General features: G+C 36.1%; 3 protein-coding genes and 1 non-coding gene across 5 annotated transcripts; 3 read left to right on the top strand and 1 right to left on the bottom strand.

Annotated features, from left to right (window-relative positions):
• The first annotated feature begins 4,872 nt into the window (after nt 1–4,872).
• On the top strand, nt 4,873–7,706 carry LOC107808411 (protein PATRONUS 2). The gene is made up of 5 exons (XM_016632930.2): nt 4,873–5,006; nt 5,852–5,944; nt 6,070–6,351; nt 7,123–7,166; nt 7,277–7,706. Exons 2-5 carry the CDS (start codon nt 5,878–5,880, stop codon nt 7,463–7,465), a joined length of 582 nt encoding a protein of 193 aa, XP_016488416.1. The 5' UTR covers nt 4,873–5,006; nt 5,852–5,877; the 3' UTR covers nt 7,466–7,706.
• Nucleotides 7,707–17,894: 10,188 nt separating this feature from the next.
• On the top strand, nt 17,895–20,630 carry LOC107808414 (trihelix transcription factor ENAP2). 2 transcript variants are annotated; one of them, XM_016632934.2, is made up of 2 exons: nt 17,895–19,048; nt 20,263–20,630. In XM_016632934.2, exons 1-2 carry the CDS (start codon nt 17,934–17,936, stop codon nt 20,264–20,266), a joined length of 1,119 nt encoding a protein of 372 aa, XP_016488420.2. In that variant the 5' UTR covers nt 17,895–17,933; the 3' UTR covers nt 20,267–20,630. The 2 variants fall into 2 exon arrangements, with proteins under 2 accessions (XP_016488420.2, XP_016488419.2); XM_016632933.2 differs by lacking the exon at nt 20,263–20,630 and adding an exon at nt 19,630–19,779.
• Nucleotides 20,631–21,257: 627 nt separating this feature from the next.
• Nucleotides 21,258–21,331, bottom strand: TRNAT-AGU (transfer RNA threonine (anticodon AGU)). The gene has a single exon. It is a non-coding gene; the product is annotated as a tRNA-Thr (tRNA).
• Nucleotides 21,332–22,317: 986 nt separating this feature from the next.
• Nucleotides 22,318–22,731, top strand: LOC107808413 (putative zinc finger A20 and AN1 domain-containing stress-associated protein 8). Its single transcript, XM_016632931.2, has one exon. It carries the CDS (start codon nt 22,318–22,320, stop codon nt 22,729–22,731), a length of 414 nt encoding a protein of 137 aa, XP_016488417.1.
• The last annotated feature ends 306 nt before the right edge of the window (nt 22,732–23,037 follow it).

The raw sequence follows: 23,037 nt of genomic DNA on the forward strand, positions 1-23,037 counted from the left end.
AATGTTATGGAACATAAAAGGGGAGTGGGCTGTTTTGAACCCTGAATATATTTTCCTTGACAGTTGACACTTAACCTTCACAAACAAATATACCCATAATGTATGAGGGGAAGTATTTGAAACTTGAACAGTGTATAAGGGGTAAGACTTCGAAGCATGCTAGGTACTGCCCGTAAGTGATAAGTTTGCTTGAGCGCTAAGGATTAGGGAATTGGGGGGTTTGGGGTGTTGGGCTTAGGCTAGTTATTGGGTTGGAAAATAAAAATATTGTTGGGCTTGGATTTAAATATTTCGGTATTTTGGTATACCGAAATATCAAAAACTCAATACCGTACCGAAATATAGAAATATCGAAATTTTTATACCGGAATATACCGAAAAAAATCGAAACCGAAATACCAAATTAATTTGTTTCGGTTTGGAATTCGATTTTTCGGATTTTATGCTCATCCCTAATTTTGATAGAGAGAGAAATAATATAGTTGGCGTATTTCATACCTCAATTTTAGGTATAAATAAATAAATATTTTGCTATAAAATAGAAAAAGATAGCTATAAATAATAATATTTTAAAATTATTTTGATTTATAATAAATATAGTGTAATAGTTTGCTATAATAGGTAAAAATTCTAATTTTTAAAAAGTAAAAGGTCAACATTTTTCTTTGTCACGTGCTAGCATTTCGTGTAAACCACTTCAAATGCCGTTGGTACAAAAAGCGATAATATAGTATTTCAAAGTAATTCAAGAGGGTATTAAGACTCCCCCAAATTTTAAGTGTCTTTTATCACGTTTGTGCCAAACTTTTAAAATTAAAGGTGCTTTATCTAAAAGTATTTTTTGGTGGGAAGTAATTTATATTTGGTTAATTAATTTGAAAAATACTTTTGAACAACAATTAGTATTTGACTAAACTTATAAAACGTGCTTCTAAGTATATTTTTTTCAAAAGTACTTCTAAAAAAAAAAATTGAGAAGAATAATTTTTTTTTCTCAAAAACTATTTTTACTTTTACTCAAAAATATTTTTTTTCCATTTTAAAAGCTTAAACAAGCACCTTAACTTCAGGAAGAAAAAATACTTTTAACTAAAAAAATTATTTTTGCCCAAAACAAAACATAGCCAAAAATAGAGTTGTGCATAATTTGGTAAATACCGAATTACCGTATCAAAATCGAAAATTTTGGTATTTGGTATTCGATATTTTGGTATTCGATCGGTATGGTATTTGGTTTAAGTTTTAAAAAAAAATTGGTATTATGTATGGTATTTGGTATTTTAAAATAAAATATCGAAATACCGATATCGTACCGAAATATATATTATATTACACAATACACATATTATTAGTTATAACATAAATATAAAAAATCTAAAATTTTACTTTCATTTATTCTCTAAATTCATTAATTAACTCTAAGCAAGTAACAAGACATTTCTAATAATCAAATTTATTCTTTTATGCACAGTTTTCTCTCTCCGGGTTGGTATTTGCTGGTTTTGGACAAAACTTTTGTCAACAAACGTTTTTAATTTTGTACTTTCGAGTACTTTAATTTAGAATATTACCGTCTATGACTCTATGCGCTAGTTAGTATTCAAACCGAATAAACCGAAGTTACTGAACCGAATAAACCGAAATCGAAACCGAAAGGAGAAAAATCAAATCATACCGAATTTAATAGGTACAGTATTGGTAAAATATTTTAAGAAACCGAATACCAAAAATATCGAACCGAAATATCTAAATACCGTACCGACCGATGAACACCCCTAGCCAAACATGCTATTTTGTGGAAATGAGGGACTAATTTAGGAGGTCTGTATTCTTCCTAATATTGTCTTCTGAAATCCATTTGTTGTTTTTGCAGCCACAAAGGGTCAGTACGAACCAAGGCGAATGTAGTGTTTGAACTTATAAGTTCAATTAAATCCATAAATTTTGATATAAGGAAAAAATTTATATATAAGAATTTATTGAAATTGTAAGAGAACTTATAACTTAAAAATATAACGAGTTTAATATTAAAAAATTTAAAAATTAAATTTATAAAATTTAAATCTTGAATTCACGTTCGGTCTACTAACACGAAGTAACAATGCAAAGAGTACGACATACAGTACATCTTATCCACATCTCATTTTCTGTAAATGTTTGATACGTTTTTCTCGGTTCCCTTCTCATCAAGTCATGTGATCCTGTACTGCCTTTCGTCCTTTTCCTCAACAACGAAAAGAAAAAAGAAAAAAAAAAAGAGGTAGAATTGACTTTTGTCCTTTCCACTTAAATATTGAACATTACAAAATCAATTGATAAATTTTATATTTCTACAAATTAAAGAGAAAAAAATTTCCTTCACTACCCTTATTCTGTCAAATCATCCCGTTGTAAGCCTAAAACATGACGCTAACTGAGTTGGACTTTTATGAAGGAATATAATTCAAAGATGAACGGGAAGTTGTAGGACTTTGTTTGGTAGAATGTATTAGAAAAAATAATATATATATATTAGTTTTAGTATTATTAATTTTTTATCTGATAGTATTTTTTAATTTATATATAATTAATATATGTATTTATTTATTTATTAGTTATACACCTTATTTAATATTATTCTTAAATATAGCAAATCATGACATTAGTAATACCATAATTTTTAATACATGAATAAACATGTATAAAGATAGAATGTGCCTTTCAAAATCTTTTCCAAATCCTTTTCAAAGAATGTGGAGGGTTTTTAGAAAGAAAGCAAATAATTTTCCTTTTACAAATTATACAATGCATGTTATTTTTGATACACCAAACCAAACAATTAATACGAAATAATATAACACAATAATGTGACTCTAACCTATTCATCGCTGGAAAACTACCAACTATGTTTATTTATAAGTAGCTTATTACGAAAATTGACAAATTCATTAAATATTACTAATATTAGCCAAATGTTACCAATATTAACCAATTAGCTATTTGTAGTTAAAACAAGGTTAACTTTTTGCTTTCTTTTGAACGAGTGTTATTAGAATAGATTGAGTATATCTTAAGGTGTTTGAATCTTAGTTTTGGGATTATTTTGCGGAGTTTTGAGGTGGTTTGAATTGAAAATTCGAAGTAGAAGATGAAACATGAAAAAAAATGATTTGTGTATCACACTATGTATCATTTGTGTATCACATATGTATCATATTTGTATCAAATGTGTATCACATGTATCTCCATGTATACCTCTGTGTGTGATACATGCGTCGCAGAAGAATTTTTTAAACTCGATTTTAACTAAGAATTTTGATACCAAATCAGTCCAAATCACCTCCAATCTTCCTCAAAATTTGTATATTGACTCATCTACATGTTTTTAATGAATTTCAACCATACTCGCTGAAAAATGTCCTTTTTGCTTAGATTTTTAGAATCTTGTATATATATTTTTTGTATTTCATTACCTTGTTTGCTACCTCATCCATAAAATTTTCTTTCCGTCTTGCATCTGATGTTGCTGATCACACTTGAAAATATGGAAGGAGATCTTTATGTGATTCTTGGAGAGAAAGAACCATATTTATTTGGGTTTTCAATTTTTACATGTGCTTGGCTAGTTTTGGTAAGTGTATGATTAGTGGCTAGAGGTTGACAAGTTGAAACTTATTTGGGACATTTATGTATGTAGAGTTTTTTACACGCTTGATCCTTTTTAACTATTATTTTAAAAAAAATAGCTTCATTTATTGTTTATTCCATAAAGAGCATTTTTTTCATTATTAGCGTATTATAAAAATTAAGCTCAATATTTAATAAGTTAACTGACTCACTAATCACAAGAAGTACTTTTTTTGTCCACCTCCATTCTCCCTTTCCAACATTCATCTTCTTCACTCCATTTTTCAAAATCTGATGCATATGTGAATGCCACCTAAATTCAAGATGTATTGATTTATACGTCTTTTATACTTTGTATATCAAGTATCACTTTAATTCAAAATGTATTTTTATGTATATAATTTTTGTATATTTATTTGTGAAGTGCCATCTTATTTTAAGATGTATTTTTAATATATATTTTTTAAGCATTTTTTTTTTGGGGTATGAGAAACTTATCATGAATCCACTGATTTCTGTCGCTTCCGTTATTGCTGCTGGATTCAAATATATTTTATATGTCAAGTGCCATTTTAATTCAGGATGTATTTTTTTATATATTTTTTTTGTATATTTATATGCCATTAATTAAATTTAAGATATATATTTTTATGTATATTTCACATGTCTAAGTGTCATCTTAATTGAAGATATATTTTTTATGTATATTTTTTATATATTTTATATGTGTTAATTTAATGTATATTTTTTTATATATACGTTTTGTATATATTAACATATATTATTATCGAAGTAAGATCTTTATGTTGAAAAAGGAAGAAAGAAGGAAGAGAAAAACTTAAGAAAGATAATTAAAAATAAAATAAATGAAAAAAATTTAGAAAATATATTGGCTTCGACAGAAAACAAAATTAAGAAGATGAAGAAAAAGAAGGAAAGCTAATAGATAAAGAGAAAAAATGCATGATTTTTGTAAAAAGAATTATTGACTTTCCATTCAAATTACTTATGTTTACGGATTAATAATTAATATTTCTATTTTAATAGAACTGTGTGCTACAAATATAAATATTTTCCTACCACAACTGTAATATTGAGTTTCATGCTAAGAATTTGTTATATTTCTTTTAAACAGTGACAGTTACGTAAAGTTCTCATCTATGTAAGATACCCTTTATCGTTTGTTTTGGCCCAATTCTAATTTTGGAAATGAAGCCCAAAAGGCTATAAGTGGGAATCAAAGAATTCATTTGGGCTGCAATTTACAATTAAAGGTCGGGTTCATTTTACCCCGCAACTTCCCCAAATTTGAACTGTATTCATCTCCCGCTTTTGCCCTAATTTGACACCACTCTCAGGCGCAAACTTCTCGGCATTCTCTTCTCCGGCGAAATCGAGTTGTAAGTTTCCTCGAGATTTCATCCCCTCTCTCATTATAATTGAAATGCGTTTTTCTATTAGTAAAATCTACTCCTTTTACCAAATCAACTGTGTTGCTTTGTATTGTGAACTGGCCCAAATGCTGCATTCACAATTTAATACTTAATTCAATATTCTGATGTCTTAAAATAGGGAATAAATTTCTTTAATCTAGTCGTGTCTAAGCAAATTGGGACGTCACATATGTCGGGACAGATGAAATATGCAGTTCTTACTTGTTTTCCATGTGATAATGGGTGTGAAGTTGTTGGGTGTACTGATTTTCCTTTTGAATAATCATAATCAGATATCTGAGAAATGATATTATGGAAATAAGGGAAAAAGATATTCAGGCTTTCAAAATGGATTTTTCATATTGCAAGTTAATAGCCCTTCGAATGCAAATGTTACTACTTTTTAATTTATTTACCGAATATTTCTGCTTTCTTACCATTCAAAGATATCTTGTCTACCGTGATTATTAATTATTAGATTGTTAGATTATATCATGATTCCACACAGAGAGAACTTTGAAAGAAATGCCTTTTTATTTTTTTCTTAATTTTTTTAGCATTGCGTTTCATGCCTTGTTTTAGCATTGCCTAAACAGATAGTTTTGGATGTCAGAAGTAAGACATTAGGAGAGGACAAAACTAAGATTGTAGAGTCGATGGAGACTAGGTTTATTGCTTCTTCTTGTGGTAGTTTAGTTTGCACTGTTTGAGCTTGTTTTGAGTAAAATCTTTGAAGCATTGACTCATCATAACTCGTCGATTTCACTGTCTTGTGTACCTTATTTATGATTCGTAACACTGTAATGCTGCAGGCATCATTTGATTGAGAGCTATAATCATGGCAAAAAATCTCATTCAGAGGCCGCTAATCTTTCAAGATGAAAACTCGGACATATACCTCAAAAGTATGATTTGGTTTATCCATATTTGCCTTGTCCAAGATACTTATGCCAGGAATTTACCTGTTTATCTGGAAAATTCGTTAAATTATTGCAGCTATGCTTACATGTAATTTCATTTTTTTTTGTAGAGGGTGTGATATCAGGCAAATCAAAGAGCGGTAAACCAGAAGCTATTAAGAAAGGTATTATAGGGCTTAAAAGTCGTAATGCCCTCAATGACATCACAAACAAGTCAACTGCCCCTCCTGAAGAAGCAACAAAGAAAAAGAATTCACAGAAGGAGCTTAAAGTTCCAAGTGAGGTTAACATTGCAGAGGAGACATTTCTTCATGATCACAAAAAATGCATTGAGGCACAAAGATCAGTGATGACACCAAAACATTTCTTGGAATTAGTTCTGCCTGGATGTGGTAATTTCTTCTTTCTTGTGGGATGTGTATAAAGTCAGTTTTGTGATAAGTTGGTTCGCTTGATTGGGTTTTTCAGTCTTTTAACAAACCAATCACCTACTGAAATAGATTCAGTGCGGCTCAATTTTTTTCCCTTTCCAATCTCTTTATTGAGTTTCTAATTGATTTCTTGAATACAACATTTTTGTCTTAAACTTGTATAAATTAATTGCCGTGTTCTTGCCAATCAAAAATGATCTTACGATATTTAAACATTAAATTCTTAAAAGGTTTTTGGACAACATGATAATAAACAAATAGATAAGAAGTTTCTTTCTTCAGTATTTTGTTTTTTTCTTTCCACAACTTAAAACAAACAACTGAACTTTGAGAATGAAAGCCAACACCAGAAAAAAAAAACATAAAACCAAAGTTATCAATACGATCAGTTTTTTTTCCCCAGGTTAAAATGAACTAGTAACATAGCCCTAATCATTGGTATAGTTCTCTAGCTACAAATTGTTATCGATATTACCTGGCTTGAAGTTTTGATTCTTCAGATTGTCTTTTGGTTTGTGTTTGATTGCTCCATTATTTGGAGAAAAATTAGTGCTTGAATGCAGAAAGCTAGTATTGCATTGGTGCACTGTGGTTGTGGCGGCCACTATTCTTGTTTATGCATCTTTGCTCTGGTTGCTTCTCGCTCACGAATTAAAACGGTTAAACAGTACATTTCATGCTATGTATCCAATTAGATACTTCAGGAGAACCTAACGCACAATTTTCCTGCAGATTCAGCTACTCCTATTGAAATACCAAAAATGGATATGGGAATGGTGAGTCTAGTCCTTCATTCTTCTACATTTTCACATGCATAAGTGTGGTCTGGAAGGTAAAATCTGAATGTGTTGTAGTGATCTCAGACTACTTTTTTTTGCTTCCGCAGAGTGATCAAGGAATGGATAGCCCACGCTGTTACCCTGTGCCAGAAGAATTGCCTATGTCGTTCTCTTGGTTGAGATCCTCATGGAAGTCTCCTCCATCTTCTCCAAAGAAGAGGGATTCACCACCCTCTCCTTTTCGATGGGAGTTTGAGTCGGTTGAATTTACATTGAAGGAAGAAAATGATTGCTGAAAGTGTAAGCACTATTTGGTTAATGACATGCACATGTATCAGTGACTCAACAGCTTTGGATTTGATTGACTCCTCTAGTTTTTCACTAACACTGGGTGACTTGTCTTTCTACTTCTAAGAAATTAGTTTGTGCTAATGCAAGGAAACTGGTTAATTTTGGCGGTTGTAAGTTTGTGAATTGTGACACCTTGTAACTTGAATCGACGTTTAATTGATATGTATATTTATGATGGTTTGCTAATGGAGTTGATTATTTGGGTGCACATCATTTTCGGACTCAAATTTATGTAATTTAATATAATATAATATGATAATTTGGTGAATTTTGTGGTGAGTACTGATATAAAAGACAGTCTATATCCAAAAATTATCTTAATACGCAAATAATTAAGGGATTTTTACACAAATAGCCGGCCATATTAAACATATCTAGACAAACAAGCATAATGAATTTTTACACAAATAGCCGGCCATGTTAAACATATCTAGACAAAAGCATAATGGAACTCCTCATCCTTTCATAACTTAGGAGAATATTATGACTAGTAAAGTCTAGATTGTTGGCGTTTTACATAAATCTATCTTGTTCATATAAAGCAAGTCATTTTAAACTCTGTCACTGATATTCTTAAATAGAAATAAAAAGATAATTTACGACGAAACAGTTTCCATTGCTTAATCGAAAAATATATCATGGATTCAATGAAATATATGGAGTATCTGTTTAGTTTAGATTCAATAAACTTATAGGAGTAGGGTTAGATTCAATGAAATATATGGAGTATTTGTTTAGTTTAAATCCCATAATTTTTAGGGGTACGGTCGTACGGAGGGCAAAGGTAGGAGAAAGGAAGAGTAGAATCAAGATTTATTTAGGAAACTGTGAAAGAATCATTTTATAACTGGTGCAAACAGACGCGGGATTCTACCCAACAACATGAATTAATTTGATCCTGAAATAATAAAATAATTAAAAAATTATGCAATACTTAGCTTTGAGATGGAGACGAAATAACAGAAACAACAGTTCTGGGAACAGGATTTTCGGGCACAACAGTGATAAAATCGAAAAGCAAGAGGATAAGATTGTATTAAACTTTGAATAGAATGTAACAGAAAATTCGTGTCGCTTACAATGATAACCGAGCTTACTATTTATAGTTACGTCTAGGGTATGAGGTCCTAGGATCGTGCCCCTCTTTAATGTCAATTATGAGGGTCATTGATGAAGATGTAACGGTGAACAAAAATGCCAAATTCCCTGTAATGGGTAATCATTCTTAATGCCACAGAATATTCTCTATTAAATGCTACCGGGCGAAGAGTATTTATCACATCTTTATGAACGTTATTCTTTCCGCTGACAAACGGAACAATTGCCTTCGGTCTTAGCCATACCTCCGTCTTGGGTTCCACGTGACCCTCTTTTGGGTGGCCACATGTCAAAGCATATTTTACCCTATACAGATAGTCCCCCTGCTTTCCGGTGACACAACTTTGTATTATCGAGAAGTTGGTAGAAACACTCTTTTGGCGCGAATTACTATAACTCCCTCTGAAGGCTTCTGACGGTTGATTAGACGCACGTCTCTCCGCATTTAATGTCCCGAACACGCGTCATCCCATGATTCAGCACAACTTTTGCCGTTTATCGAGGTAATCATGGCCATAAATTTAACCGCCAAAACTTTTACTTATACTCATCAACCTTCTCTCCTATACTTCCATAATTTTACAAGCTTCCCTTATTCGACTTGCATCCTGCTCTTCATCTAATCCTCTTCAAGCAAAAATCTTTTCCTTCTTCCATACAATGGCTTTTTCCTCAAAGCGTACCCGTTTTTCAAAGAACAAGAACAAGGACGAGGATTCTGCTCCTCCAACAGTGGGCTCCATCATCCCTAGAAGTCTTGTTACCACAAAAGACTTCGAAGAAAAATTTTCTACTATTAATTCTCGTACATGGGCCGTCAGTGGGTATCCTTCTTCCATCCGTCCTTCTAGCATTCTTGTTGTAAAGGAAGATTGCCGTTGTCACGATTTGGATATTGTTGCTCCTGATCTATCGGAGCGAGTGACCCTACCCAAGGGTTTTTTTTACATATTTTTATATGTATCCCTTTACTTTGGGTACGTTCTCTTTGAGCGGAGAGCTTGACTCCGTTATTGCAGAGTTTTGCCTTCGCTACCAGGTGTGTTTGGCACAAGTAAGTCCTTATTTGTGGAGGACGGTTGCTTGCCTTTGGCGTTTGTGCCAGGAGACGGGAGAAGAGCTAACCTTAGCTCATATGATGAATCTCTATTCTCCCAAGATCTTTTGCGGAGGAATGATAAACCTCTACAAGCGTGGCCACCATGCTCTGTTATCTAGTATGGATGACAACAACGACTGTGGATGGATAGAACGGTTCGTTGCAGTTGCCACTAACGATATCATTCCGTCAACGGCTGTATCCTTTTTGGCTACTTGGAACCGGACTCGTAAACTCTTTGTTTAATATTTCTTTTATTAAATATTCTTCTATACCAGTATTGATCCTCTATCATTCGTCTGCTTCAGCAACCCGATGGATCCCACCGGTGGTTGAAGGACTGGCCCCTAAATACGGGCGGAAGGCCAAAAATCATGGCAATTCAAACTCTCCGTGTGTTCAATTTTTCATGTGAAGAACTTGATTGATCCCTTCTACCTTGTCTATGAAATCAGGTCTACCCGCGGGCTCTATTGATGTTCCCGAGGAGGACATCTTGGCCGATCCCGCTGATGCGGCGAGGCTGCTTCAAGAAGCGCTTACTCGAACAGGTATCTCAAGGCCTGCTTCGGGTACAAGTGTATCATTACGAAGTCCCCATCCGGAAAACAAACAACCAAAAAAGAGACGCTCCTCCGCGGCCAGGAAAAATAATAAGAGGGCGAAGACCATTGCCCCCGAGTCATCTCCTGTAGTGATGATGACTGGCCCTCCTTCCGGGCCAGTCGTAGACACCGTGATGATCGATAATGATGAAGAAGCTAGTGAGGAGGGAGCTTCTCTACATAGAAGACGACGATCCTCATCATCTCAACAGGATGCTCGACCTGTTGAGATAGTTACACCAACCGAGGACGATGTTTCAGCACTTTGGGGAGAGTTCGATTTGGTAGATAATGACAACTCCCGTCTTTGGCCCCAATTAATGTGCCCGTTGCATCGGGGCTGAGTACCGGGTCCCTGCCGTCTTTGGTTGGCGAGCATCCAACAACCAACACTATATTTGATGCAGTTGCTTCTCACTCTTCAACCCCATCAGCTTCGTCTCCACCTTCGCCAACACTAACAACCGCTACATCATTTTCATCTGCATCTATTCTTCCACCAGCAGCTGCCACATCACCTCCACCAGCCACACTTAATCATGAAGGAAGTGTTCATCTTCCCCAGTCCCCAGTTCATGAGAATCTGGGGAAAATTACGATGCCCCTTTCGGAAATCCGCAAGTGAGAAAGAATGTTACTCTTTCGGTCTCCATTGGATGTAACTGCTATCCCAGTCGATGGAGCTTGCTAATTACTTGAAGCCTTTGTCTTCAGAGAATGATTTGGAAAAGGTTCATGCTCTCTCGGGAGAGTGCTTGTTGAACAACGCCATGCACAACGTTGTAGCGGTATACTCTTTACTTCTTTTGTTGTTTCTACTATTTTTGCATAAATACATCCTGAGTTTGTTTTTCTCACTTTGTAGGCCAACTTTCTTGCTTCCGAGGGCCTTCAAAGGTTGATTAGGGAAAAGGAGGAACTTACCTCTAAGCGGGATCAACTTTTGGTTGAACGGGACCAAGCTATTATTCGCCTCTCAGAATTTGAAACAGCAAAGTGAGCATGAAGTGGAGACCCTTAGCCAAGAGATCGCCTCGTTGAGGGTCCAATTTGAAGAGGCTAGTGCCAAATGGGCTGAAGTCCATAATGCCATACTTGTTGTATCCGATCGTGAGGTTGTCTCTGCTGAAAGATTGAACAACTTAAAGGCAGCCTTGCATTCCAAGACTGAAGAGCTTGCTGCTGCTGGGGTGAAATATGCCCAACTGGAGGAGAAGCACAGGAGGACCATTGAGCATAATAAGATTTTCAATTCTACTGCCCGCGAGCTCAATGTTAGCCTCATGTCCGTTAGATGCGCCCGAGAAAACCTTTCTGCCGAGGTCACCCAACTCAAAGAACAACTCAAGCACCGAGCGGCTTCCCTCGTTGTTGAGAAAACTTACGCTATGTACAACATGAAGAGAAAAATCTTGGAAGAGGCCAAAGCTGGTATCATTGATTTTGATGCCAAAATTGCTAAGGCACATGAGCTTGAGTTAGCTGCTAAAAGTGGTCTCCCAGTGAGGTCTGATGCTCCTGGTCCTTCTAGTTCCAGTTCCGAGTTTTCGGGAACTGAAGAAGAATCGGAGGATGATAATGCTGAAGGCCAAACTGGTAAAGATCAAAATGTTGAGCCATTGGTGGATCCATCTACTGCTCCCGGGGACGCGGGCAGTTCTCTTCCTCCGGATTCCGGAGATATTGCAATTTAGCTTTTCTTTTCTTTTTCCAATTCTTGTATCTATGCCGTTTTGGCATGTTATTGTAGATAGAAACATCTTTTTGCTCAAGTATTTGTTTGAGTCTTTCTTTCGTTTGAATATTTATACAAGTCTTTAACCTTTACATTTTCTTCCTTTTGCTTAAGAGTTTTGCACAAGTTTTTCTGTTTGCGTCTTATTATGTAAAGCTTGGGGTGTATTTTCCCCGAAAGCATTTTGGCTCTGAGTATCAATCCTTTTTCGTGAGGGCTTTTGTAAGTATTTTTGCAAGTTTACTTTTTGCGTCCTTTCGTATACAGCTTCGGGTGTATTTTTTTCCGAAGACATTTTGATTCCGGGCATGAATTCATCCGAAACCAACCCTTTAACGTGAGGGTTTTAATAAGAGAGGGCCCTCTTATGTTTACGGTGCTCTTGAAGAGGACGTCTCATGTTCATTACGGCACTAGCATTTGAAATACTTGTCTAACTTTCAAATGACAAAGTTGATAAAAACAAAAGGATTTCATTACACTTTATCTCTTATATTTTCAAAAAGTACATAAGCATTTGCTATGCTGAAAAGAAATTGACATTACTTGTGACTAATTTATACAACTTGTTTCTACGAGGTTGTTCGCGCAGTCTCCGGTCCCGATGATACAATTTTATTTTCGGTTTTTCGTTCTCGGTTGACGTTGCAGTCATTGTATCTTCATATCGTTCCCTCAAGTGTTCGAATGCAAAGAATGTGAATTAGAACACTGGAAGTCTTGTATCTTTGAAGATTCTACCAATGAATTGCTAGATAATCCTTAACTCGGTAACAAACTTTACTTCCACTCAGGAATTTATGCTATCGAGCGAAGGACTATCTAACAACCCTTTAGTGGTTTGCGCTCGTGAACGGTTGGGTTACCTTTGCTCAATAACAAACTTAATTTTCCGATAGAAATTTGCTATAGAGCAAAAGATTATCTAACCGTCCCCGAGTGGATCTTTACTTGTGTGCCTTGCTATTAAAGGTCTTATTGCTGATATCTTCGTAGTATGCTTTCTGTTGCTGCCTCGTTAAAAACAAAGTTTAATACAATCTTATCCTCTTGCTTTTCGATTTCATTACTGTTGTGCCCGAAAATTCTGTTTCCGGAACTGTTATTTTTGTTATTTTGTCTCCATCTCAAGGCTAAGTATTGCATAATTCTATAATTATTTTATTATTTCAGGATCAAATTAATTCACTTGTCTAGAAATCACGTATAAATTCAACTGTACCGTTTTATGGGTAAACAGTTTGACGCCCATCCTGGGACCTAGACGATCGTGCGATTAAATTGATCCTTGTCTTTTCTACTAACGTTTTTTGATTATTTTGTCTTAGAAAAAATCATAAGAAATGGCAGATAACGATGTTAACAATACGTACAATCCCGAGATTCGAGGGGATCAACCTCATTTCGAGGACTCAATCAGTGGCACCCATAATGAGGGGAATGACGCTACACAGGTGCATGACAGGCAATATCCTCGATATATTCGGGAGACCACTCCCGATGATGCCGATGAGGAACATGTCGTTGACGTGGTAAGGGTCTTGCAAGAGCAACATACAATCATTCTAGGTCACCTCATGCGACAGGATAAGGTTATGACAGAGTTGAAGCAGGCGCTGTCGGGGGATTCGAATAATGCGAATAGATGAGATCTGATTCCTCACGGTGCTCCTGTGAATCAAACAACGCATAGGGTCGACAACAACACTCCCAGGGGCGAAGTTGGCTCCGATGGGGCTGGGGGAAGCAGATCCGGCCTAAATAACGAGAACGATCCTTTCAAGAATGAACTTTTACGGTTTATGAGGGAAGTGAACTCCCGCATGGATCAAATCCCGGGCATGCCACCAATGCTGAAAGGCCCGGACTCAAAAAAGTATACTCAATTGCCATACAAGCCAAGTGCGGCACCAGAATTAATCCTGAAAACGGTTCAAAATGCCCGATGTGCCAAAGTATGACGGAACTTCAAACCCTCAAGAGCACATTACCACCTATACAATGGCGGTGAATGGAAATGATTTAGCTCCTCACGAATTTGAAGCTGTTTTGCTAAAACCTTTTTGGAGAAACTCTCACGATGAGAGCCTTGACATGGTATTCACTGTTACCCGAGAATTCCATAGACTCCTTTGAGATGCCCGCGGACTCTTTCATCAAGGCTCATGCTGGGACCAGAAAAGTACAGGCCCTAAAGGTCGACATATTCAGGATTGCGCAAAGAGTGCCCGAGTTACTACGAGAATTCATTACCCGATTCCAGAAAGAGAGAATGTTGCTCCCAGTTGTCCCGGATGAATGGACAGCTGAAGCATTCACCAAGGGATTGAATCCGAGAAGTTCAGACACTTCCCGAAAACTGAAGGAAAGCCTGCTTGAGTTTCAAGCAACGACTTGAGCGGATATCTTACTATTTATAGCTACGTCTAGTTTAGGAGGTCTTAGGATCGTGCCCCTCTTTAATGTCAATTATGAGGGTCATTGATGAAGATGTAATGGTGAACATAAATGCCAAATTTGATATAACGGGTAATCGTTCTTAATGCCATAGAATATTCTCTATTAAATGCTACCGGGCGAAGAGTATTTATCACATCTTTATTAGCGTTATTCTTTCCGGTGACAAACGGAACAGCTATCTTCGGTCTTAGTCATACCCCCGTCTTGGGTTCCACGCCTCCCTTTTTTGGGTAGCCACGTGTCAAAGCATATTTAACCCTATGCAATATTATGTCAAGAATAGGTGCAATCCTTGACATTACTTATATATTATGTCACGGAAGACACACTACATTTAGTTTCATTGTAAATGCAAGGATTTTATTGAATCCTTCGGACATTGCATTTGTTTTTTGAACTATCGTGCTTTGCGTGGTCAGTAAGAAAAATAATACTCCTTCCGTTCCAATTGATGTAAACTTATTTGATTGGGCGCAGAATTTAAGAAAAAATAAATAATTTTGAAATTTGTGGTCCTGAACAAGTCAGAATATTTGTATGGCTATGATTCTTTTGAAACTTGTGGTGGTAAACATGTTAGAATATTTGTGTGATTATAAAAGTTTCTCATTATTGGTAGAATTGAAAGTTTAAACTAAATTACTTTCACATTTAGAAAGGGGTTATTCTTTTTAGAACGGATCAAAAAGGAAATATGTTCACACAAACCGGAACGGAGAGAATAGTCGAAATGAGTGAGGCTAACAAAAACTTTGAATTGACAAAAGATATATTCATGAGTTATGACCTTGAGGAAATAAAAGGATTTCCCTACGTTTTCTTCAAACATTTGAAGAATCAAGTGATACATACAGAGAAAGAACTGAAATAATCGGTTCGAACAAAAGCTAAAGCTATCGAGTAATCATGGGTTGAATTCTTTCCTATTATTAGAAACAACACATAATTTTTAACTTTTTAGGAGCTAAAATACTAGTTATTGAAGCATTAGAAAAGCTAATAAAACACATGTCTATTACGTGATACACAACTGCTCTTTGATTAATAATATCACAAGGCTGCTTCAAGATCAAATAATAGTTAAATATCATCTGCAAAATACACTAGTTACTAATGTGACTATAAGTAATTACTACAATGCTATCCCGTGAAGGATATGTTTTGCCTAAAATATATATACTCCTAGATTTAGAAAAGACAAATATGGACATGATGCAAATAAGAAGACATATATTTCAGATGAAAAAGTTGCTTCGCAGAGCCTGGTTGAGGTGCATCAGAAGGATATATTTTTTTCCTTGCATTTGAACCTCTCTCTTTTTTTTCTTTTTTTTTTTTATATATTAATCCTCTACCTACAAAAAAACTCTTTTACACCCTTGCAAAAGTAGGAAAAATGGTTGTACGTGAAAGAGTACACAAATGAAAGTGCTATTTCTTGGCCATTGAATAAGCAAGGGTGTATGATTTGGGAATGAATCACATATGTTGACAAGTGGTGAACACCCTTCACTTCTAACCAATAGGTTGTGAGTTTCAGTCACCTCAAGAATAAAGTAGAGAACTCTTGGAGGGAGAGAATAAAAAAAAAAGAAAAAAGAATCACATATGTTGGTTGAGAATTGCTCAGGAATTCATTGATAATGACTTTGCTTGACTCTAAGGAGGCTACTCTTCATTTTTTGTTGATCGAGCCACTTTTCCTATTTGGAAATTTTTGGTTGAAGACGATGTGATGCAAGAAAACGTTTACAAAAAATCTATTGTAAAGTATTGTTCTTTATTCCGTCATCGATCAATCTGTCACTCAATCATGTGTCGCTCTGTCATTGTTTGATTTTTAGTTGTCTGATCACACTCGAAATTAAAGATAGGTGATAAGCAATTGTATCAGTATCAAGCCTAGCTACCATCAAACGAATAGATTAACGTGTAAATTATAAAACATAAAAAGGTTTAAATAAAAAATAATGTTATACGATATGGATGTAAAATGCAAAGAACTCGTGATTTTAAAAAACAAGTACAATGGTTAAACTTAATAAATAATAAGCACATAAATATTTTCTAGCGAGGATTTAAACAGTTTTGCAACAGATCGTGGTATGTTCTCTCCGTTCACACTCACAACGAATGAAGAGAGGAACACGAAGCAAGTGAAGGTTACTAATACTTTACACTTTTGGTATTTGATCTTATTTATCAATCTCTAGTGCGTTGTTTGTTACAAATGTCTCAAACAGAAGATCATGTATACAATTTATATTTAATTTCTTTATGCAAGTTCAATTCATCATATTTATAAGCATGCGTCAAAAATGTGCCCAAGTAATTATAAGGTCATACACCAAACGTATAGAATTAGAATATTAATTAAAATTTGATTTAATTAACGTGTAAATTATAAAACATAAAAAAGTTTAAATAAAAAATAATATTATACGATATGGATGTAAAATGCAAAGAACTCGTGATTTTAAAAAGAAGTACACGTTTAAATAATGTTATCCATTCTATGTGATTTAGATCGCAATCCAATTCTCACAAGTCCTTGTGCATGGGCAGATATACAGTTCAACCAGACCCAATAGCTTTGCTCAGACCTTATATATATGTTTAAAAAACACCAAATTGGTCCAACTAACTTGTTCTGAACCCAAAAAATCAAATGAACAGTAGATTCAAAAATTCCAATCCCATACGGTTCAAATGCTGGATCCCTAGTTGATTGGTATTAGCTTTGCATCTTAGGTTACCAGAGAACGAGTATTGGCTATCCTTGTTCGTAGTGGTTGGGAGCTCTCCCCAAACTACGAGCTCAAGGGTTCAATGCTGGTAAGCGATCTAAAAAAACTGTGATGCAAGAGAACGTCTACGAAAAAACTATTGTAAAGTTTCGTTCTCCGTTCCGTCATCGATCAATCTATCACTCAATCACATATCGCTATGTCATTACTTGATTTTTGATTGTCTAGCCACACTCGAAACTAATGACAGGTGATAAGCAATTGTATTCGTATCAAACCTAGCTACCATCAAAAGAATAGATTAATGTATAAATTATAGAACATAAAGAATTTAAATAAAAAAATAATGTTATACGATATAGATGTAAAATGCAAAGAACTCGTGATTTTAAAAAGTACTATGGTTAAACTTAATAAATAATAAGCACATAAATATTTTCTAGCGAGAATTTAAACAGTAATCTCCACAAAGTATAAAATACTCTTATTTGAGCCTGAATATATATTTTTCCCTCCAAAAAAACACAGAGAGGCCCAGTGTCACTCGGCTCCCAATGAAGCTCAATCCAAAGGCCCAGCAGTTCAAATCCAAACAAGCCCCAACCCACCTACGTACCTACACCCCACCCACCCCACCCACTACACTCTATTCACTCTCGTCGGCACCCAATGTTCCGTCGACACGGCCATACTAATAACCCCTCACCGCACTCTTCTTCTAACCCTAATTCCTCCACCACTTCTCATTTCCCGTCAGCCGCCGCTGCCGCCGCTACACGTTCCCGCACTATGTCCGACGACGACGACCACTTAGCCTCACCCTTCTCCATTAAAAACTCTCCATCTTCGTCGCCGTCACCGTCACCTCCGCCGCCTTGTACAGACGACAAGCTACTAGCATTGCCTCTACCTCCGATGCTTACGCCGGCGTCGGTGTCAGCTCGGACGCCAGTTTTTCCAGCTCGAGAAGATTGCTGGTCAGAGGCAGCGACACATACTTTAATAGAGACATGGGGTTCCAAGTACGTGGAGCTCAATCGCGGAAATCTCCGGCACCAGCAATGGCGGGAAGTTGCCGACGCTGTCAACGCCCTTCACGGCCACACCAAAAAGCAATACCGCACTGACATACAGTGCAAAAACCGCATCGACACCTTAAAGAAGAAGTACAAGATCGAGAAGACTAGGGTTTCTCAATCTCAAGGACGTTATGTCTCCACGTGGCCTTTCTTCAGCAGCCTCAACCCCCTCATCGGCGTCACCTATAAAGTCTCGCCGTCTCCGTCGCCGGAAACGTTCATTCCTCAACGTAGAAAGTCTCCGTCGCCTTCGCCGGCGACGTTCACTCCTCAATGGAGATCGTCTCCACCGCTGCTTCCTCCGCCGCTATTTGGCATACCAGTTGGTCTCCGGTCGAAGCGCCCAGCGGCAGCCATGGATTACACGGTGTCACGGAGGAATTTCTCGGCCATGGCAGCAGCGGCGGCGGCTGCGTCTGAGGATTCAGGTGAAGAGGATGAGGAGGGATTGGAGAAGTCAAGTCGAAAGAGGAGTGGTGGGGTGGTGGTAGAGGGGGGTGGTTATAGGAGGATAGCTGAGGCAATAGGGAGGTTTGGGGAGATATATGAAAGAGTAGAAAAGGCAAAGCAGAGGCAAATGGTGGAGTTGGAGAAGCAAAGAATGCAATTCGCAAAGGACTTGGAGATTCAGAGAATGAAACTTATTATGGAGTCACAACTGCACCTTCAAAAGCTTAACCGCTCTAAACCGCACTTCACAAGCCGGTGAGTGACACTTTTTGTTTCTTGATTCATTCTGTGTGATTTAGATCGCAGTCCAATTCACACAAGTGCTCAGACCTTATGTATGTGTTAAAAAAACACTAAATAGGTCCAAATAACATGTTCTGAACCCAGAAAGTCAAATGAACAGTAGATTCAGACATTCCAAACCCATACAGTTCAAATGTTGGATCCATAGTTGATTGGTATTAACTTTGCATCTTAGCTTACCAGAAAACTAGTACCGGCCCTCCTTGTTCGTAGTGGTTGGGAGTTCTCCCTAAACTACTAGGTCAAGGGTTCAATGCTGGTAAGCGGTTTCACAAAAAAAAAAAAAAAAAAAGAGTACCTTTCTTTTTTAAGTGGCATTTTTGGTTGATATACCATCTCTGTGAGATTTGTCAATTATTTATGGTATGATCTTCTAGCAGCTGTTAATTTACTGTATCTGTTTTTTCGGGGTTTATCAATTTTACTTTTTTCTTGGTTTGGAGTCTTTCGAGTTAGTTTACCTCAAATCCTGTTTTTGCATTATGATAACTCTGCTTTGACATGCAATTTGTGGAATTTATTTTCAATCATAGCCAATCTCAAACCTGAAAGGGTCTTAACGCACAAGGGAGATTAAGGATTCCTGGGAGCTACTCGCATTAATTATGCTAGAAACAGTGGAGTGAAGTTGACAATGATTGGAAAGACTTGGGCTAACCAAGGATTGGGACTGAGGCTTCTCCTGTGGTTGTGAACTCAAATGTATTCGCTGGATTATTTCCTTAATTATGTCTCAATGAGAGAGTTGATGCATAGATATTCATTTTGTGACATATTTTATTATATGTGACACTACGTTATTTGACACTGATGTTGTATGACTTAAATATCACACAAGTTATTCTTGATGAAATGGGAAGTGAATTCTCTCATGTTGTGAACTTCCTCAGTTATGAGGTACCTATTTGAGGAACAGATGTGTCATGTGCGGCAATCTTTCAGCGTCATGTCTGCGTTATACTAGGTATTATGTTAAAGCTGCATATGGGCACTTCTGAATGAGCTATAAAACATCACCAATGAAATTGGTTTGGTGTGTATAAGAGATGAGTGTTTTTTCCGTTTCTGCTGCCTTGTCAGTTTTCTTTTGATTGGTGGTCACTTTGTTTTGTACTTATCACATTTCTTAAACGAGAAGCTCACAACTTTCTGTTCTTGATGATCAGATGATTACTTGTAGATGGAGGGTGGTGGTGACATGCCCTACAATTTTATGCGGATCATTTGGAAACCATACATATATTTTGATTAGCGTCATCAAAAGGATCGAATCTACTACCTTGAAGATGATCCATAGAAGCTGGTTCCAGGCTTATCGATGCTCCAAAACTTGTATCTAGTTGCTTGAGAATCTAGAGTAATTTTGTAACTTATCTTTCTCTAGATTACATGCTTTTTGCACAACAAGCTAGGTGAAAATGTTGACTTGAGACTGACCTCAAGTGTTCCTGTTTATATTGTTATAAGCTTCAAGCTGTTGATGATAACTGTCTGTGCACTAAATAGATGCATGAAGGTCCAGGCTTTGGTACTCGACTGTTACTGGCATTGGCCGTAATTCATCTTTTCCTTTGGATAAAGCAAAAAATACAAAAATTTTGGTAATGTGGAACGTAGGAAAACACATAAATTCATGAGAAAATATTGAAACCTAGATCGTGCTTCATCCTTTAAACCTGACCTACAACTTTGCTCAAATTTGGCAGGCAGTCTTGTGTTTTTCTGCATTATTTGGAAACAACTGTGTCAATCGAGCATTTGGTTACCATTTATCTTGCCACATGATATGACAGTAATAAACAAATGCATTTCGTCACTGACCCGAGAGAGCAACCTTATACAACCCCTGATAAATCAAGTTCCTTGTTTTCTTCTGGAATACCGTTTTATTTGTTGGCAAGTTAGTGGTTGTTTCTTCTAACCTGGGAAACAAGGGAGTTGTGAAAATTGAAAAAGTATGTGATATAAAAATGAGTATTTCTCATGTAACGAAAGCCAAATAAGTTGATGCTGAAGCACAGGACATTATGATGTTCTTGATTAAATGAGTAAGAAGAGGTTTCCCTTCGTCATTTGCGTAGGCAGTTGACTGTCAGATGGGGGAAAGCAAGTTCAAAACTCAAAAGTATAGCGTGGAATAAAACGAAAAAAGTAAACTTCATGCTCTCGTTGAGAGTCGAACTCAAGACCTCCCGCTTACTAAACGGGTGCTCTAACCAACTGAGCTACGAGAGCTACTTGTCCCTATAGCTACTAGGGAGTCATTTTATATAATTAATATCTTGAATAGCAATGATCTAATAGGTTAAAGATAATTTGCAATTTCTATCTTCTCGTTTATCAGATACCCTAGTTTGGGGAAGGAATTCCCTAACATATCTTCCAACTTTTGCAACAGATCGTGGTATGTTCTCTCCGGTTCACACTCACAGCGAATGAAGAGAGGAACACGAAGCAAGTGAAGGTTGCTTATACTTTACACTTTTGGTATTTGATCTTATTTATCGATCTCTAGTGCGTTATTCGTTACAAATTTCTCAAACAGAAGATGTATACAATTAATATTTAATTTCTTTCATTTATGCAAGTTCAATTCATCATATTTATATATAAGCATGCGTCAAAAAATGTGCACAAGTAATTATAAGGTCATACACCGAACGTATAGAATCAGAATATTAATTAAAATTTGATTTAAAAAGCAATAATATTCTACGGTGCAAGGGCAAAGAAAGAAACCTTAGCGCAATAAAGTTTTTCATGTAACAAATTTTCAAAAACTAAAATATTTTTGATTTGTGAATCAATTCTAAAATGAACAAGGACAGAGAAAGAGCGAGAGAGACTCGTATTCCTTCGATAACGTGCATGATTATTGGTCAATATTCTAGTAGGAGTAATATATTTCCTATTAAGAAATCCGTGTTGGTTAAGGATTCCGCAAGATTAATTTTCCCGAACCAAACAAAAACCAAAACCAAAACCAAACAGAAGTGGGAAAGGAAACAACAAATTTAGGAAAGTCCTAATTTGATTCCCATTTGGATTACCAGCTTAAGTCCTATATATATCACAACCAAAGGCAGGAGCGGCACTCATCAACAAAGAGCTACGCACACCATCACCAACACTAATAATTCGCTCTCCTGCTAAGAAATAATTATAATATCTAAAACGTCAAAAGAATTTGTAGAAGAAAGAGGTAAGTAACTCGAAGGAAGATGACTTCTTGTGGCAAAGCAGAAAACACAAGTCTATGTGCAAGGGGTTGCGGTTTCTATGGAACACCAAGTAATCACAACCTTTGTTCCCAATGCTACAAAGCTTTTCTGAAAGAAGAACAAGCCAAGAATGTGATAGCCTTATCCGAGAAGATATCGTCTCTTACTGTTGATGATTCTGATTCTGCTACAGCTGAGAACGTTGGTTTGACGATGAAGAGGCAAAGATGCATGATTTGCAAGAAAAAATTGGGATTAATAAGTTTCAATTGTCGGTGTGGAGGAATGTTTTGTGGAGTTCATAGGTATCCAGAGGAACATACATGCAATTTTGATTTTAAGTCTAGAGGCCGTGTGATTTTGGCTAAGGAAAATCCTCTCTGCAAAGCTGATAAACTTGAGACTAGGATCTAAGACCAATATCGTTATTGCTCTTGTTAATTGTTGCTTATGTAACATTTAGTTTGGATGTCCTTTCATATTGTATCCTTCTCTTTGTGGAATTAAAGTCACTTTTGCATTGATTATGACAACTCTTGTTTCATGTGCAAACATTAAATTTCTGACAACATAATTTCCTCTACCTTTTCAGTATACCAAAAACTCAATGCGTCTACCTTTATAATTTCCTTAACTAATGAAATTGATTTTCAAGTAAGTAAATGAGTCCTATGAAATAGAGTAAAACTAAAAGACTAAAAAAAAGCCCATATAATCAAT

The sequence above is a fragment of the Nicotiana tabacum genome, chromosome 2 (assembly GCF_000715075.1).
Source record: "Nicotiana tabacum cultivar K326 chromosome 2, ASM71507v2, whole genome shotgun sequence".
Classification (NCBI taxonomy): Eukaryota; Viridiplantae; Streptophyta; class Magnoliopsida; order Solanales; family Solanaceae; genus Nicotiana; species Nicotiana tabacum.

Bases quoted from the DNA above. Each gene is read 5' to 3' on its own strand.
- LOC107808411 (XM_016632930.2), top strand. From the start codon at position 5,878: ATGGCAAAAAATCTCATTCAGAGGCCGCTAATCTTTCAAGATGAAAAC. The intron at 6,352-7,122 runs GTAATTTCTTCT...ATTTTCCTGCAG, and splicing joins ATTAGTTCTGCCTGGATGTG to ATTCAGCTACTCCTATTGAA. The intron at 7,167-7,276 runs GTGAGTCTAGTC...TTGCTTCCGCAG, and splicing joins CAAAAATGGATATGGGAATG to AGTGATCAAGGAATGGATAG.
- LOC107808414 (XM_016632933.2), top strand. From the start codon at position 17,934: ATGTTCCGTCGACACGGCCATACTAATAACCCCTCACCGCACTCTTCT.
- LOC107808413 (XM_016632931.2), top strand. From the start codon at position 22,318: ATGACTTCTTGTGGCAAAGCAGAAAACACAAGTCTATGTGCAAGGGGT.